At 45.2% G+C, this 16,907-nt stretch overlaps 1 protein-coding gene across 2 annotated transcripts in view; it reads left to right on the top strand.

The window, feature by feature from the left end:
* The first annotated feature begins 2,302 nt into the window (after nucleotides 1-2,302).
* The window catches only part of ERGIC1 (endoplasmic reticulum-golgi intermediate compartment 1), a 57,657-nt gene continuing 43,052 nt past the window's right edge, over nucleotides 2,303-16,907 (top strand). The window contains exon 1 of one of the 2 annotated variants that reach the window (XM_080555272.1): nucleotides 2,303-2,459. In XM_080555272.1, coding sequence (XP_080411398.1) covers nucleotides 2,440-2,459 — 20 coding nt within the window. In that variant the 5' untranslated portion in view covers nucleotides 2,303-2,439. The remainder of the gene's footprint in view (nucleotides 2,460-16,907) is intronic. The other variant, XM_080555271.1, reaches the window with a different exon arrangement.

Here is a 16,907-nt window from a genome sequence, read left to right as displayed (position 1 = left end):
AGTTGTCAGTATCGGTTTACTTATTCCAGTTCTAATGATGTGACAAGCACCTCAAATAAATCCGGGCTTTCAGTTCCCATTCTAATACACAACATGATCTAAGCAGCCGCACCCAGCTGGACTGAGGACAAATTCCAGCGCTTATCTCAGGCTCACTAGAAGCCTTATGTAATTAAACAATATTGTGACGAGGGTCTTATCTCAGAGCATTAACTTCTTCTTCCCTTGGCAAGGATGTAAGTGAACTGGATCAAATTGGAAAGCTGTCCTGGCGCTGCTCTGAGTCCATTAGTTTCTTCAGAGTTTGACCCTTTAGTTGCAAATAAAATCTTCCCAATGTGAGCTCTTACTACTTGAGGAACAAGAACATTCAGGGCCACCTCCAGATTTCTCTACCGTACAAGTTAAGTGCTTCTGTAACCACTTTAGCACTATTTTGGCTCCTGACAGAGTTTGTCTTTGCATCAGATGGTTAATAACAGTTAATGATATCCAGGCCTTGCCAGGAGCCCAGACTAGCACTTGGTTGTGTAACTAGAACTTGATAGGCACTGTTTTGTTGTGTGTTGCTTTTTTTTTTTTTTTTCCACTACAGATAGTACCCGCTGGCTATGCCTACGTAATTGGTTTGACCTCATGAGAGATGAGAACTGTCTCATTAATTTCAGTGTGTTGTTCAATTTTGGAGCACAATGCAAAGTGCAGCAGGATTTCGTGGCTGATCACTTTGCAATCTGCTGAATATGCTTGCACAATGCAGTTTGGATCATTTAGATGTCTGAGATCAAAAAAACAATTAGGTATTTTTATCTGTTCCCTGGGGGCTTCTGAGGGATTGTGCCTTGTTATCTCATCCCTGGGATTCCTCCACTTTAGTTTTAAATACTCCCAGCAAGAATTATTCTCTCTTCCTTTGAAAGGCTATGGCATTGATTGGCATTGATTAACAGCTCTGACTCTTAGGTAATTTTCCTCTGCTTGTTTCAATCTGGATTATTTTTTTTCCAAGTATGGGTCAGGTTTCTGGGTGAAACGAAAGAGTGGAAAGATGTGAATCTCTAAGCATGGAGATGATGATAGCATGAGAAAGAGAAAGCAAGCTGCAGAACCAAGAAGAAAAGCAGTATTTAGCAGAAAGCATATTTAGACTGCTGCCATTTCTGCTTTTAGAGTGAGAAGACGAAAGTAGTTGTGTTCTGTTCCTGCACTGTAATCAAACATGTGAGTGATACCACTCCCAATTGCAGTAGTGGTCACAGTTTATCTGCAGCAAAAAGTCCCTGGCTGATGCTATTAGCTGGAGACATTAGGAAACAACCTGTGGTGCTGGCTGATACACGGAGCAGTGGGGCACTAGTGATGTGCGTTGCATTAAACCCAGCAGGGATGAATCCAGACAAAAGCATCAGCGCTTCAGGCAAAATGGCAAGACAGCAGATCAGAGAGGTGCTGGCGATGGGGAAATGTCTTGCCTGCGGAATAGGGAGCTTTTTCTTACTTCAAGTCTTTGGCCTCCTATAAAACTGCAGAGAGATTTTCAAGAGAAAGCAAAGAGCCATGCTGGCACCGGAGGAGTTCACCCAGCGCGTGTCAGCAGGTGCAGCAGCGGTGCGAGGGTGCTCCTCCGTCCTTTACGGTCACTTCGAACCCTGACCCATCTCCCTGTCTATCACCGCGGCTTTCCTCTGTCCCCAAACATAAGCTGTCATTACTGCGATGCTGAAAGCACAAGAGATGCCTGACGAACCCACGACACCGCACCCATGTGAGCCGCCACGCTGCGGCCCACGTGCCTTGCCATTCCCACTGGATCATCCAGGGCAGGCTGTGATTTTGATTTTTCATTTTTTTTTGATTTTTTCTGAGGGCTGCTGAGGAGCCGGCGGCCTCTTGCAAACGTGTGGTGGCTGTGAAAAGCCAGGGAGGGGAGAGCCGGGCAGGATCACTCCCCTGTAGGCCAGGAGCCCTTCGACTGTGGGACAGCGGCTCCCAAGGGTTTTGGGCTCCCAAGGGTTTTGGGCTCCCAAGGATTTTGGGCTCCCAAGGGTGCCCGGCCTCCCAAGGGTGTTCATCGGGGTGCTGCAGGCGCTGAGAGGGCCCGGGGGGTGCTGCGGGAGACGTGAGCACCCCTCACAGCCGCGGGGTGCCTCGGGGGTGCCGTGGGGGGGGTGCCTCAGGGCTGCGGGGCACTGCCGGGCCCCGGGGCGCCTCCGGCCGGGCGGGGCGGGTTCGGCCGGACCCCGCGGGCACAACCGGGGCCCTCGGCCCCCCGGTGCCCGTTAACCCGGCGGCGGAAGCGGCGGCCGGGCCGGGCCGCCCAATGGGCTGGTGCAGCGCGGCGGCGGGGCCGGCACTTCCTGGGGCCTTGCAGCCGGCGGCAGCGGGGCGAGAGCCGGGGCCGGGGGCCCGCAGCCGAGCCCGGCGCCCTCCACCAGCACCATGCCCTTTGACTTCAGGAGGTGAGCGCGGCCCGGGCCGGGCGGAGCAGGGGCTGGAGCCGCCGCCTCCGCTCCCCGCCCGGCCCCGCGGCCTCCCCCGGGTCGGTAAAAGGCGGGCGGGGTGAAGCCGAGCAGCCGTCCGGGTTAGGGAGGAGCGGCAGGGAGGCGAGAAGTAGGGCTGGGAAGGGACGTGGGAAAGCCGGGCGGGCGGTAATTAGCGTTATATAATGGCGTTGTGCAAAGGAGAGCGGGGCGTGCGGAGTTTCGGGCGCCCCCGGGTGCCAGGGGCGGAGCGGCGGGGGCTGCCCGGCCGCAGGCAGCGCCTCGGCCCCGGGGAGGCTCCTCCGGGGCGGGTGGGGGCCGAGGCGCTGCCTGCCTGCGGGGTCCCGGGGCTGGGGTGCGCCTGGTGGGAGCGGCTGAATCCCCCGAGACCCCTTGGGTTATGGTGGAGCCGGAGGAGTAACGATTCGTTTCCCGCTTGACCCCCTGCAGACCCTAAGAGCGTCCCAAATCCATGCACGTTGCGTGCAAAGTGCACAGATTTGTACACCCTATGTGCAAAGTATACAGATTCATACATGTTGCATGCAAAGTGCAAGGATTTGTATGCACTTCATACACGCTACGTGCAAAGTGCACAGATTTGTCCCTACTACATGCAAACTGCACGGATTCATACACGTGGCATGCAAAGTGCACAGGTTCGCGCACACACGACGTGCAAACTGCTCAGATAAGTCTCACCTAGGTTTCGTCAGAACATTAGGACTGCAATAAGAATACGTGAGTTTGGGGGAATTGAGAGGTAACAGGTGTTTCTTGGTGCTTCGCATGCTAAACCATCATGAGCCATACAAACCCAACCCTTTGAGGTGACTGGAGGAAACAGCGATAGTGTGTTGTTTTTTAGTTCTCCCAAACAAAAGCTGCGTACTGTGTTTTTGCTGTAATTCTAAATCAGGCCTCTCATTTATACAGGCTAACATGATCTTGTATGTGATCCGTGAGGCACTATTGAACATGGAGGCAGTTGCTTCTGAATGAAAACTTGCTGACGCTGGAAACAGCATCTGCTGGATCATGTGGGATCCGGGTCCCAGAGCCCTGTTTCTGCTTTTGTCTAAAACTTGGTAGAAAAATTCTTCTCGGCTTTGGAGACATTCTGCCAGCTGCAAGTCCTGTTGCCGTCTGTTTTCAGGCTTGTAGAATACACGAACAATAAGGAATCCTGGGTTGTGGCTGTCACTTTATAATAGCAGATAAAGAAAATGTTATTTCTGATGTCTTAAAAATGTAATTTTTGTTGGGTCTCAAAATGTGCATATGGAAAACAGGGCTCATAAAGAGTAATTGTCTTAAGAGAAAGCACTAGTGCTAAACTTCAGAATAGTACAAAGGCATTGAATAAAAGCTGAGTTTCAGCGTTTGGATTACTGAGTTATAAAAACATAGAGGCATCAGTTCCAATCTGCATTTTAAAGATTCACAGTCCCAAGTAAGTTCTGTGTCACCAGGTTGGAGGATTGGAAGTAAACATTTCGAAGCACCTGCTTGTATGATGTAAGAATACTGAGGTTCATCTTTTCTGCAGAGATGAGACTTCAAAAGGCTGCAGTTGGTATAGCCAAGAACTATATTTTATTGTACAGAGAGACTGTTGTCATGTGCAACAAACTGCTTTCCTGTTTTAGCAACGTGAACGGAGTTCAGGAACAACATTTTTTCAAAGGTTAGAGACAGTCTTTTAGCTGATGTGGTTTTTGTTCATTGTGCTGCCAGTGGAACAAGATCTGTTGAGGTTGGAAAATTTTACTGTCGTAGGTAAAGAATGATGCATGCATTAAAGAACTTACAGTTGCTTCCTGACAATGACATAACATACAGCACAATATTCTTAGAGAAAGAAAGTTACCACCTGTAACGTTTCTCAATGAAGAGGTGAAGAGGTTTTTTGTCACGTAAAATGCAAGGATTTTCTTTCAGAGATTTCAATTGGATGTTCCCTTTGCAAGGTAGAGCTTGGCACCTTAAAATACTTTAATACTTAAATACTTTAAAGTGTGTGTTACACTTTTGTATGATTAGAGGGTTGGATTGTTTAAAAAATTTTTATAAAACTGCCCCTACATATCTTCTAGAGTCCAAAATTTAGATGTTCAAGTGGAAAGGTATTGTTTTTTTCTGGAAGTCACAGGTTTCACCAAAAAAAATCTGTTCTTCAACTAAAAATCAAACCATTTCCAGCCATTTGACTAAATCTTTTGCATCTCCTAGATTTTAGGTTCAAATTTGTCCGGATTGAAGAACCCAAAGTGCTTAAACCAGTTTCTTGGAAGTTGTCTCCCAGGCTCAGGGTCTGAGGCATATTGGTTGGTATCAGATGTGGAAGTAGTTTGTTTTGTTGCTTGTACTGTACTTTTCTTTTTCTGTAAGACTTCTGTGTTCTTGGCTTATCAATGATACCTTTTGCTGCTAAAAAGTACATTTAAATTATAAATAAAAGAATATCTTTACAGTAATTTCAAGTGAATAAATAATTAATTCTGTCCCGAGTAGCTTTAGGCTGTTAGTAATCCTTAGTACTTGCCTAATGCTTTTCACTTTTCAAAGCATTTCATGTTCACTAATCTCTACTGTCCTGCTGTGATGTTAGTAAGGAATCGAGCTTTTATTTTCCAGACTGGAGGCTTCGGTACAGGTCTGTTCAGTGCCTGTCACGAGACACCAGCCCTCCTGCAGAACTACTAAATCAGTTTGTATTTCTGGAATGCCCGGTTCCTTCTTAATTTTTAGAACATATTTGGCTGAGAGAGCAAAAGAGGTTTTTGCTTGTTGCGTTTCCCCCTGTGTGTTAGAACTTGTGTCGGCAAAGCAGCTTCATACCTATTTGGGGATTTTGAGGTATGCAGCTGGAGCAGAAAGGGTACTTCCCCCTCAAGCCTGTAAAACTCAGTGTCACCTGTGTTTCTGCAGCTTCCCTAGATGTTAAAAATCATAATGAGATTAAACTATAAAGCCTGGGTCATCTTGAATGGTGATCGCAGGCCAGGTTTCTCACATGTTGTGTGATCCACTTAGCAGGGAGGCTTAGCTTCGGTGAGTGCACAACAGTGCTGGAACCGAGCCTGCTCTGGTGCTGGGAATTACAGAAGTAAAAATGAGGTGACTCCTGCACACTGGAGGTGGACGTGGCATAGAGAAACATGCTGCAAGTTCCGTTGCTTTTGAACCTGGTGGCTTTTCTTGGCATCTGCCTATTTGCATGAAAGTTACTGATGGCTTCGTAGCAGCTACTGAAACTCCTGAACTATTTTGGTAGCCATAACTGATTGGACTGGGAGGAACTAAAATAGACTAAATGGACTAAAATAGACCATTCTGAAATCAAGTTTTTGTTCTAATTGCGGGTGATTCTCAGTTGTGCTCTGACCACTATTTCATGGGCATAGAGCAGCAAATATCTGTGAATCCTCATTGTTATATTCAACTGAACAATTCGGAATTTATTTCCCAATACTGATCATTGTGATGTTTTGATTAGGGTTTTTGTTGTTGTTTTTTCCCCTTATGGCTTAATAACCTCAATGAAGTACTGTTGTTCACCAGTATGTTATACCTGGATTTTGGAGGTCGTGGGAAAGGAACCAGGCTTAGAAGGGATTTTGATTTAAGCGCTAACTTAGAGTGGAAGTTCTTTGTGGCAGAGACTCTTATTCCCTCTGCACAGTACAATGGGGCCCCTCAGTCAGCTGTTTTTTGCTAGGATTGTAATAAATGATACTTCCTGCATGGGTATTCTGATTCAAATCTAAATAATATATACATATTTTTTCGTTTTGGGGCACAGGCAGGTCTTTGCTTTGTTTCCCCTTAGTCTTTTTTAAAATCGAATTGTCCAGTCTTAACTGAGCCTGACACACTTTCGACACGATTGCTTTCAGGAGAGGCAGTATGTTTGTGAATGTTTTTAATTTCGACCTGCAAGGTGTGATGGCTAATAGGCAGGCTGATGCTCGAGACAACTGACCTGGCACAGTTGCGAAACTGGCGATGCAGCAGCATCAGGGAGGTCTGTTTGGCCGCCTTCGATTCCCCACCAGATTAGTGAGATCGAACTGGCGGATTGTCGGCGATTTGGAGTCTAAAGAGAAAAATCTTTTTCTGAACTAAGCAACCCCTTGGACAATGATTTCCCATTCACTCGTAAGCTGAAGGAAAATAGCTTGCTTTTAGTCTTCAGGCTTAAGGAAAGAAGGAGCAAAGCTCTCGTAATCGTACTGTTTGACAGGTTTGTGGGGGTCACAACTTGAAATCTGAGGGGTTACAGAAAGATTTTGCTTGAACTTTTTGGGGAGTTGTTCAGCTTGTGTTTGAACATCTTCCAGTTGTAAAGCAAAAATAATGACTAAATGACGTTTTGGCGCTGCCTAACGAATATCAGATGCTGGTGGAAATGTACATATTTGTTCAGGAGCTTTAATTTGCAGTCTCTTTGTGAGGTCTGAGGCGGTTCAGTTTCCCATCAGACTGCAGCACTCCATCCACCTGTTTGCTCTCTCTCAGCACATTGTTTAACAAGCCACATAAATACATAGTGGTTCCTTTGGCACAATTACTCGCTGAACTTTACAAATGAGCTCACGGTGTCTGTCCCGCGGAGTGTATGCAGTGGTGATAGCAGCAGGTATCGCCTGTTCTTGGCTGAAACAGCGTGGGGAGGATAAGAAAGCAGAATGAGCAGCCGAGGCCAGCCGGGATGGTTTCTCCTGGTTAGATGACTTGTGCACGCAGCAGTGGTGTAACAACAAGGTTTGCATGTGCCTTTACAAAGTTGCGTGTGGTTACGCTCCCTTTTGCAGCCCTAAGCTTTGCCTCTTGTATAACTCTCTTCAAAATCTTAAATCTTCCATGGGATTTACTTGGTAGCTGACTTCCTAAAGCAGCTCCTACATTTCCAACTCGTGGCGTAACACCGTTCTGTGGCGGTTAGATGGGTGCCTCTCTACACTTTGCAGAGACCCGCACTTTTTTTTTAGCCTGTGAAATGCCAGCTGACCGTTTCAGCACACCTGGTAGCTCTACGAGCATATTTTCATAGTGAACTTAACCATGCCTGGCAAGCGTGCTGCTCTCTGCGTTGTGCAAGGTGCTGGTAAACAAGCCTTCCCAGGGCTATTGCTGCCGCCTTACGTAAGCGCCAGGGTTGGTTGTGGTGCCAGGCAGCAGCGTGACTAACTTTGTTTCAACAATAGCCCTTTGAGAGCACCTGAAAAATTATTCTGCAGTCGGATGGGCACACAGAGTTGTACAGACAGAGCCTGTTGATGTTTACGCCACCAATAACTGACTATGCATAGAGTGCGTGTGTGTAAACATTTCTTCCCAAGTCTACTTAATCCATTACTTGTCTTAAAATAGGAAAAGTTACCTACTCCCGCTGAGTAAGTACAGGAGCATTAAAGTCTGGCTTTGTAGGAAAGTTTTGAATTATTCCTTCTGAACTTTAACTGTCCTGCTTTGTTCATTCGTTGATGACACAGATGCTTTCTTCATGGCATCATAGTTCATTGCTGTAAAAATGACTGAATCACACAGTAAACAGAGTTGAAGCAATCCCATGGAGTGAGAGAAGCTGCACAAGTTGTACAGCTTGTATTTTGGTACAGCTTGTATTTTGAAGTGTGCATGTGTATTTTTTTAGGTATGTAATTCAAACAGCGGAGGTGGTGAGAAAAGAATAGTCTTGCAACGAAAGAAGAAATCATCTGTTTTTTTTGTCTTCTATCCAAGCACAAGCTCTGAAGCGTTGTCTAGGTATTCCTGCACCAAGCCAGCTGCCCCTGGAATGGAAAACTTATTCTGCCAAAAAAACTATTAACAACAATCTTGTCGCGATCTACAAAATCTTATACTGAAATATTTGACTATTTTAGTATTGCTCATGGCAGACACGAGCCGGTAAAGACTGCAGTTAGATGGACGGTGCAGTTGGCTGCATTTGAATTGTGTGTTTGGATGTTCCTCGTTTTGCTTCGCTTTTTTTTAAGGCTATTTCCAAATGAGGTGTATATAGTTTAATCCAGAGAAGGTAGAAACACAGGGTGGCTTTTAATACAGGAGGCTTTGAAATGCTGTGTTCATGTAGACAGGCATGCAGAACTGCTAACAGGATTTCAGGCAGTCATGACTGGTTGGTATTTGTTTAATAGTCATGTCCTAAGGCAGATCACTTGCGTTCTTAATTGCTGTCCATCTCCATAGACCACTAAAATACCAGTGCAGCCAGTAATGTAAATATAACTTTGTGATTTCAGATAAAGGTGAGGTCCCAGAGCCTCACCGATTGATTCCACATGGCTAAATCAAACGTGAGCAAACTGAATCTGGCTGCTGGGTTGTGGCAAGAGATATCTTGACCAACGAGCGCTGATAAACCCGGTCCCAGCTGCAGGTTGCGGCTCTGACTTGGGTCTGTGTCGGCCAGGTTTCTGTAGCGGGGTGGGATCGATATGGGGACTTCTTGAGAACTGAGTCAAAGCCAGGAGCTGCACGGGGAAGCCAGGTGATGCTTCTGAGCTGTACTTGCTTGTAGGGAGTACGGTTACAGGCAGCTGAAAAATGGCACTAAGTTGAGGAGGCACAGACAGGAATTCTCTTAGATTGGAATTTAAGTAGGAGAACCTGAACTGGTCACGTCAGGAATTCCCTGCCGATACAGAAAGGTCTTCTGCCATGCAGCAGCGTCGGCTAGCCTTTGTGCTTCTGGGGGGAAGCCTTATGAAGATGGAGCTATGCTTCACTTTTTTTTTTGTTTGTTTTTTTAGTCTCCCTCCACTTTCTTGGCAGAGGTTATTTTTTGTCATGCAGTTCTGGGGAACGTAGAGGTGCACGGTCCAAATCTCCGATTTGTGTGCTGTCCTAGGGCAACTGGGGCCTAAACCTTTCGGAAGGCAGCTTCCACAAAGGGAAGGTACAAGGTTCTGATGCTGTCTTAATCTTACAGCTTGTTTCAAGGTGTTCAGCAGTACTGGGCAGAAACAATGTCTTTATGTTTGGTGACTTCTAGAAAACGTGGGAAAGGTATCTTACAATTATTATTATTATTACTTTTAAGGATTGGAGCAATTTAATTAGCTTGGGGAGCAGCTATATACGTTTTACCACGCTCTCTCTTCTCTCTTCCTCCATTCTCTCAGATCTCCAGAATACGGTGGTACCACGCAGAAGTATAATCTCTTACTTTCAGTCTAGTGAAGGGCTGGGTCCCTTTAAATGCCAGTCCCCTTACTCGAACATTTTTATTTCGTGACTCTTTTCCCCAGTTTTGATGAAGCAGAGTATAGTTTGCTCACTTTATTAAAAATACATTTCTCTTTCATCCTTCATTTTGACACCTGCCTCACTGCCTAAGAGGGAATAAAACGCTTGCTGGCAGGACTCCACCATTGAGTATCTGGGATTATAAGTACATTCCTCTTCATAATTATCTTTGAAATATGTTTGAGCCTAATGTTTTATTTTGAAAAAAAATGTGTTGTACTGCTTCCTCTCTTCCATTCTTCGGTGACATCTGAACTAGTTTGCACAGTTGGGGTAGTTCAGCAGTAGCAATTGCTATGTGTTCCTGGGCGATAAAGACCAAGCTCCTTACACGCTGAAAGAATAAGAACACAAAATTTAGCAGATGGTTGACAAAAATACATTGTGCAGGACAGCACAGTGGAGTGAGGGAGGCTGGCAGAAGGGAGGAACCAGGAGAAATAGCTCCTTGGTAAGAAACCAGTTCAGACAGGAGCAGAATCTAAGCATTTCGTGCCTTCTTTCTGCAAGTGTTGTGGGGATTCAGTGTCTTTTGTCCTAGAAGTAAATGGTTTTGCTATTTTTCTGTTCAAATTCTTTCCTATACAAATCCCATACCTGCCAAGTAGCTAGAAGCCCAGATGACATAACGCCGCAGAAGCTGCCGCCGAGCATACTTCCGAGGTTCTCTCGGCCCCTTTCCCTAAATGTCCAATTACACAAAGGCTGAATTATATAATGAATGACAGTCCTCGTGGCTAACCTTGTTTTCTCATTCTCAGTACTCCTCCTTGTTTCAGAAACTTCCTCTGTTAGTTTCATTATGTTCTTGGAACTAGAATTAAGAGGGAGGAGCTGGCTGGCAAGGAAACCTATTCCTGCATTTCACTCCTTGGCCTATGAGTGTGGAGAGTCAGCAGGTCAAAAAAAAAAAAAATTGCTGGAGGATTATGCTTTAAAAATGGTGTGATGTTGGGATGAAATGTAAGTCGTACAGAATTTGAGGATTCCAGACTTCGCTTGCTTGCAGTATAGATAAGCTAGTTTAAAGGTGTATTAGCTCCTCCACCTCCTTGTCTAGTCCTTTGCATCCCAGAATTGGCTCAAAATTCTGAAAAAAAAAAAAAAAAAAGCTCAGGATTAAGCAGTTTCCAATATGATTTTGAAGCCTTGAGAGTTTGTTCATTAAAGCTCAACTTGTACAGTATTGGTGTTAATACTTCATTGTGTTTAAATGAGGACTAGCTGATTACTTAATGATGTTTGTATGTTATCTGCTGTTACGCAGGTGTTAATCTTATTAAATGTGTTAATAACCGCTTGGTATTTACAAGTATCAATTTATTAGTCCTGCTTTGAATCTTTATTTGCATCTTGAACTCATATTCAGGGCCCGACTTTGATAGCTGTATATTATGTGTTTACTTTCCATGTGTAAACACTTACATTAACTGGATCTTTTTTTTTGGGTCCCAGTTCAGGAAACTGTTCCTAATCAAGGTTGTTCATAAACGTGCACTCTAGGCACAACCCTGCTACTGAACCAAGGCTTGGCTCTTACAGCGCACATCACAGTTTGTTTTCATAAACATCTTCCTGGAGGTTTCCTTCTGGAGGCTTTCAAAGAAATCGGGGCTTTGATCAGTCATGCTTCATGCTTTTGTGAAGTTTTTAGTCTGTAGATTTCAACGTGCTTGATGAAAAGTGGGCAGATGTCACCAGGTGCCTCTCCGCAAAATGAAGAAGCTGAAGAAGAAAGACTTAATTGGCCGGAGGAGAAATTACGCCGTGAGTCAGTGCTGGGAGCAGGATAGAGTTCAGGTCTGTTGGCTCCCACTGCTGCATCTCATCCATGGGATTGCAGCCTGTCTCTGTTCCAGAAGCTGTCCTGAGCTGCTCTCTGCACATTATGTTCTCATCTGCCGTCAGACAGGAAACACAGAAATTTCATTTAAACAAAGAATTATCAATCTCAAAACGAAGCGTTCAGAGTCAGCAGTTCCTATTTGCTTCCCCTGCTGCTGACTTCCTGCCATTGTTCTCCTCGGTTTATAAAACAGGGTGATAGATTTCACCTACTCTGCTGGAAGAGTTGGTTCTTTTTATCTGTGCTGGATTGGGTAAGAGCTGAGTGTGCCTGCAGAGTCGTCAGAGGAGGCGCTTGCCTTTGGATGGGCAGGAAAGCAGCGTGAGCTCTAAACGAAGGATTTCAGAAAGAAATCTTGAACTAATATTTCCCCCTAAAAATTGAAAAAATAATGCTTCCTTTATATGTGTAGAAGAAGTTAGTATAAGGCATCTGTCATTTTCCTATTGACTGTTCTAGGGTGGATTTACTGGTATGTATAAATTCTTCGTTTGACAGATCTGTAGAATAAAATTCGGGATTTATGTCCAGAACAAACAGCTACAGTGAAGGCTGTAAGGAGCTGAAAAGCCTAGGCAGCTGGAAGTCACTGCTTTTTTTAAGTCAGGTAAGAAAGTTGTGCTTCAAGAGAAGCTTTCCCAATTAAAACTGAAATAAAATCAACCAAGCAAATTAGTTCTGACAGAAATTCTACTTCCTAAATCTTGTAATTTGATTTCAGTGTTCTTTCACGTGTTCCTGTGAGGAACTGGACCCTCTTTATTCTGACATTATTTGTGAGGGAATACAACACATCAGGTGGGTTCCTTCTCTGTGGCATTTAGGGGTCCCTAGCTCCATCAGAGATGGCACCTACTCTCAGCTCATGCTTTCCTAACATAGTGATTTGTTCCAAACTGCTGGTCAGACCAGGTCTGACTTTTTTGTGTGGCAGCTTTCAGACACCCGAGGTGCACAATCCTGCCCACAACAATCATTGAGCTGTGCTGTGTCACCTGTCCAGCCGTCTGCTCGTCCCTGTCCTCTCGCCCACGCCAGCCTAATGACGTCCGAGCCCTATCTGGGTCAGTAGGCAGAGGGGAGCCTTGCCCCGCTCGTTCCCTTACCACCATTGTCCCAGGTACTCGCAGTTCTCTGGGGCCATCTTCTTTACTATTGTGATTATTTCAGACAATCTGTCGTTAGGTGCTTGGAACAGGGTAATTGGTCCTTAAGGCCACCTCGCATATCCTAGGAGTCGGCCTGCTGTTATGCTGTTGAATAAAATCAATTTAACAAGTAAAGAGAATAATCTTTTTCTCTCTGGTCATGGTCACAGTAGTTCTAGGTATGGTTTTAACAACGGTGAATGATAGCAGTCCCTGTCCCCCCCCCAGCTTCGAGTGGATGACTGGGATTTTATTTTTAAGTAGATTTTTTTCGTTAATCAAAAGAGCATTGTGTGTGCAAACCTGACTGGCTGTGCTGTTTGTTCTACCTTGACATTTCACTCAGCTTGAACAGTCGCATTGAAAACTAAATTGGTGTTTTTGGATTTGTTCATTACACAGAAGTAACAGCTTTGCTTTTAAAGATCTGGCCGTGTGATGTGCTTCGTAGGAAAGAACAAAGCCGGAAAGGTACGCTCCGTGTTTGGGGGACCTGCCTGTGTTTGGTGGAGTAAAGGCGTATGTATTAGCCTGCTTGTTTTTATTTGGAGTTAAATGGCCTCTGAAGAGGTTAAAAGCTAGCAAGCTAGGGTTGAATGCCTGGCAGCTTGTGTTGTTCTGCTGGCATTGCCGGGCCTGCTCTTACTGCCCAGTGTTCAAAAGCTGTTAAAGCAGCTTTATTGACAAGCAGGGATGAATTGTCCCAAAGCCATTATTTGAGAGCAGTGACCCAAGGAAATGGAGAAATGGTTGAGAAATGGTTGCTGCCTGTTAAACAGCTTTAAAAAAAAAAAATCGCTCTTAGCTGAGTGATTTGATTTTTTTTTTTTCTTTTGGTTAAAAATCTTTTGTTCTTCTGGTAGCATTGGAGTATTCTGAATGCCTTTCTAATTTCTTTCTGTCTGTCATCTGTCTGTCTTTCTCCATTAAAGAAGCACTGAGGTGTAATGTTCTGGGGCAGTGATTTCTTCCCTTCTCCATCTAGTGGCTACAGCCTGAGAATCTGTTTTCCTTCCTGCTTGTGTTGTTGAATATCAGGAGATGGATGGGGGTTGCCAGTTACTGGATGTTGTGGTGGGTACTTTCTGTAACCCAGTGCTGAGTTGCTTCGTGAGACTTCTAATGCATCAGTGAGCACAGACCCCACGACATCTCGAGCTGTTGGAGAGGTAGGTTTTCACTTAGGTGATTTGTACATCTGGTTCTTAGGCTTTGGTTAGGTAACGGACATCTCCTTGCCCAAGCAGCCACATATCACACGGATACAAATGCTCCTTGACACAAAACAGCATGCCTTTGGTGGGAAGGTTTCTCTAGAAATGCCACTGGGGACTAAAAGAAGGGTGTTTCCCTTCTGCCGTTAGTCTCCAGCCTGAATGATCTTGCTCTGACAACAGTGTGTTTGTAGCTTTGTTTTGATTCCGTGAATGCACATAGAAGGCATCCAGCGTGGCCTCTGTATTACTATGTTTTTCTTCTCCCTCCAAGCCACCCTGATGTTGGGGGGGCAGAAGGAGGCTTCTGAGACAAACATGGTGACTAAATTCTAAGCTCCCCTTCGTAATACAACCTCCACTAAAATTTTCCTGGAGAGAGAGAATAGGGTCTGTTTGCGCACAGTTGTCTTTGAATGTCAGACAGACTTAATCCAACTTATATTTATAATGACTGAGTTTCTCCTTGCATCCCGTGTCCTCCTTATAAATGATAAATCATTTCATGCAAAGTGAATTGCAGGGTTCTAAACTGTAAGTGGTATCTCTGGTGAGAGCCTTAATAGCAGCAGGTACCGAGTGAATCACAGTCCATAAACTCTTCCCCTGTCTCTAGGGATGCTTCTCCCAGAGGTGGTAGCAGCAGTAATGAGAGAAAAGAAAGTTGTGCAGTCGGCTTTGCTGCGAGCTGCTTGAAAACTCCTGGGGGCCACTGTTCCAGCTCACTTAAACGTGGCTCCTGGAGTGGGGTCGAGGTTGCTCATTCTCCTCTCCTCGCTTCGCACCTGCCTTGGTTTCCTGCACTGCTAATGCAGCTCTTCTGTCATGAAATGACAAACTTAAAAATAGATGCGGCTGCATAGATCTTGTGGGAAGAGCTGGTTGTGTGTCTTTGTGCATCAGGCTTAGAGCTCCTGTGAGGAGCTGAATAAAGGTGACTGAACCAACCGTCTCCGTGCTCTGAATCATATGCCTGTAACACGGCGATAAAATAGAAGTGCTTGAGAAGGCAGATAGGTAAGCAGCAAGAGGAAGAATAAAAGCATGTGGAGAGTGACGAATCCCAAGGTTATGTCCCTGTCTCCAGTGGAAGTTAATCCTTCTAAGAGTTAAAGATGATTTGTCTCTGCTATGGCATCTGAATAAAAATGTGAGTTGGCTGAATTCACTGATGTCTGCGTGAAGTAATTAAAGCGTATAGTGTAATTCAGAAGGATGTGGCCTAGAAATGAATTTATTCAGAATGTCTAAATTTAGATTTAGAATATCTAGCTGCTTACCAAGAAAAGATACTCGATGTTTTCTAACCTGTTACCAGGTGGAGCTGCCTCAGGATGACTGTTACTGAGGATGAAATGGATGCTGGGGTGGATTTGGCTGTCCAAGGTTGTTTGACAGCTGTGTTGCTCCTTGAGGCCCTCCCATGGTGTAGGTAGATTTCATGAAGGGCAGTCTGCGGTGGTTGTTTCAAGTGATGTTCCTAGTGTGTTCCTAGAAATGCCCTGTGTGGCAGTTGTCCTACCCATCCGGAAAAAAAAGGCAGTATAATCAACAAATAGTGTGCCTTATCTTCTTCTGAGGAAAAACTTTCTTTTTTTATGAGTTTGTTAGTGTATAATCCGCATGAGATACCTCTCTCTGTTTCTTGAATGTAAGTACAGTGTGTAACGGTAGAAGTCGTCTCTTCCACATTATAACTCTGTTTACTGGGGAGTACGTAATGAACGGACTCTGTAAGGAACAGGCAAGCTTTGTTGTGTTAGTCAGGAATTGGCGTATGCGTGGAGAAACACTGACATCAAGGCTTCTTGGATCGCTTTTCCTTGAGGCCTGCAGCCACACTGATTCACTCTTCTTTGGTTTGCAAGAAAGATTTGACAAATAGGAAAAAAACCAGCAGCACTATTGCACTTGGAGATACCTCCTGTTTGTAGGAGCTCTGCTACTTGCTGTTGAATTGGGTAAGGGCATTACCAGCATGTGGGCAGAAGCACGAGAGGAAACAAGTTTTGAAAACTTTAACAAATCTGTATTCCCCTGTATTGTGGCAAGGGAACTTTTCTCGTGTGAAATAGTTCTTCAAATGCCAAACTAATCTTCACTTCAGGACAACCAACCTGTCTGTCTGTGTGTGTCACAGATGTCCTGCCTTTCTCTTTTTCAGCCTGCAGCCCCTCTGTTTCTCCAAGCAGTAATGTTTCTTGCCAAGAAGGAACCAGTTGGGGATGGGGTTTTTATTGACCCTAAAAGCCCCTTGGGACAGTTCAGGTTGCAAGGCTTCACCAGTGGGCTCTTTTTAATCTTTTTTTTTTTTTCCCTTATATCTTAAATACCCTAGGGAGATCTCCCCCGCACCCTTTGTCTCTTTGGGAAACACTGCTGTATTTGATGGATTTTGATGCTCCCTATTCATCCTCAATGAGTCCTTCTTGTTGTGCTTTACCCCGACAGGCAGCTGGGCATCACCTAGCCGCTCATTCTCTTTCCCCAGGTGGGATGGGGGACACAAGTGGAAAGGTAAAAGTGACAGAACTCAGGGTTGAGGTAAAGACAGTTCACTAGGTAAAGCAAAAGCTGCTTGCACAAGCAAAGCAAAACAAGGAATCCATTTGCCACTTCCCATCAGCAGGCAGGTGCGCAGCCACTCCCAGGACAGCAGGGCTCAGCATGCCTAATGGTTTCTTGGGAAGGCAAACGCCGTCACTCCGAACATCCCCCTTTCCTCCTGCTTTGCTCCGGTTCTATCTTTGGCCAGTCTGGGCCAGCTCTCCCGGCTCTTTCCCCTCCCAGCTCCTTGCGCACCCCTGGCCTCCTTGCTGGGGAGGAGCATGAGGAGCTGAAAATTCCCCGGCTCTGTGTAAGCATTGCTCTGCAGTAACTGAAACATTACTGTGTTATCACCACTGTTTTCATCAGAAATCCAACACAGAAAAAACAGAAA

The sequence above is a fragment of the Anser brachyrhynchus genome (assembly GCF_964034855.1).
Source record: "Anser brachyrhynchus genome assembly, chromosome: 14".
Lineage (NCBI taxonomy): Eukaryota > Metazoa > Chordata > Aves > Anseriformes > Anatidae > Anser > Anser brachyrhynchus.
This window is presented reverse-complemented; position numbering and strand designations above follow the sequence as displayed.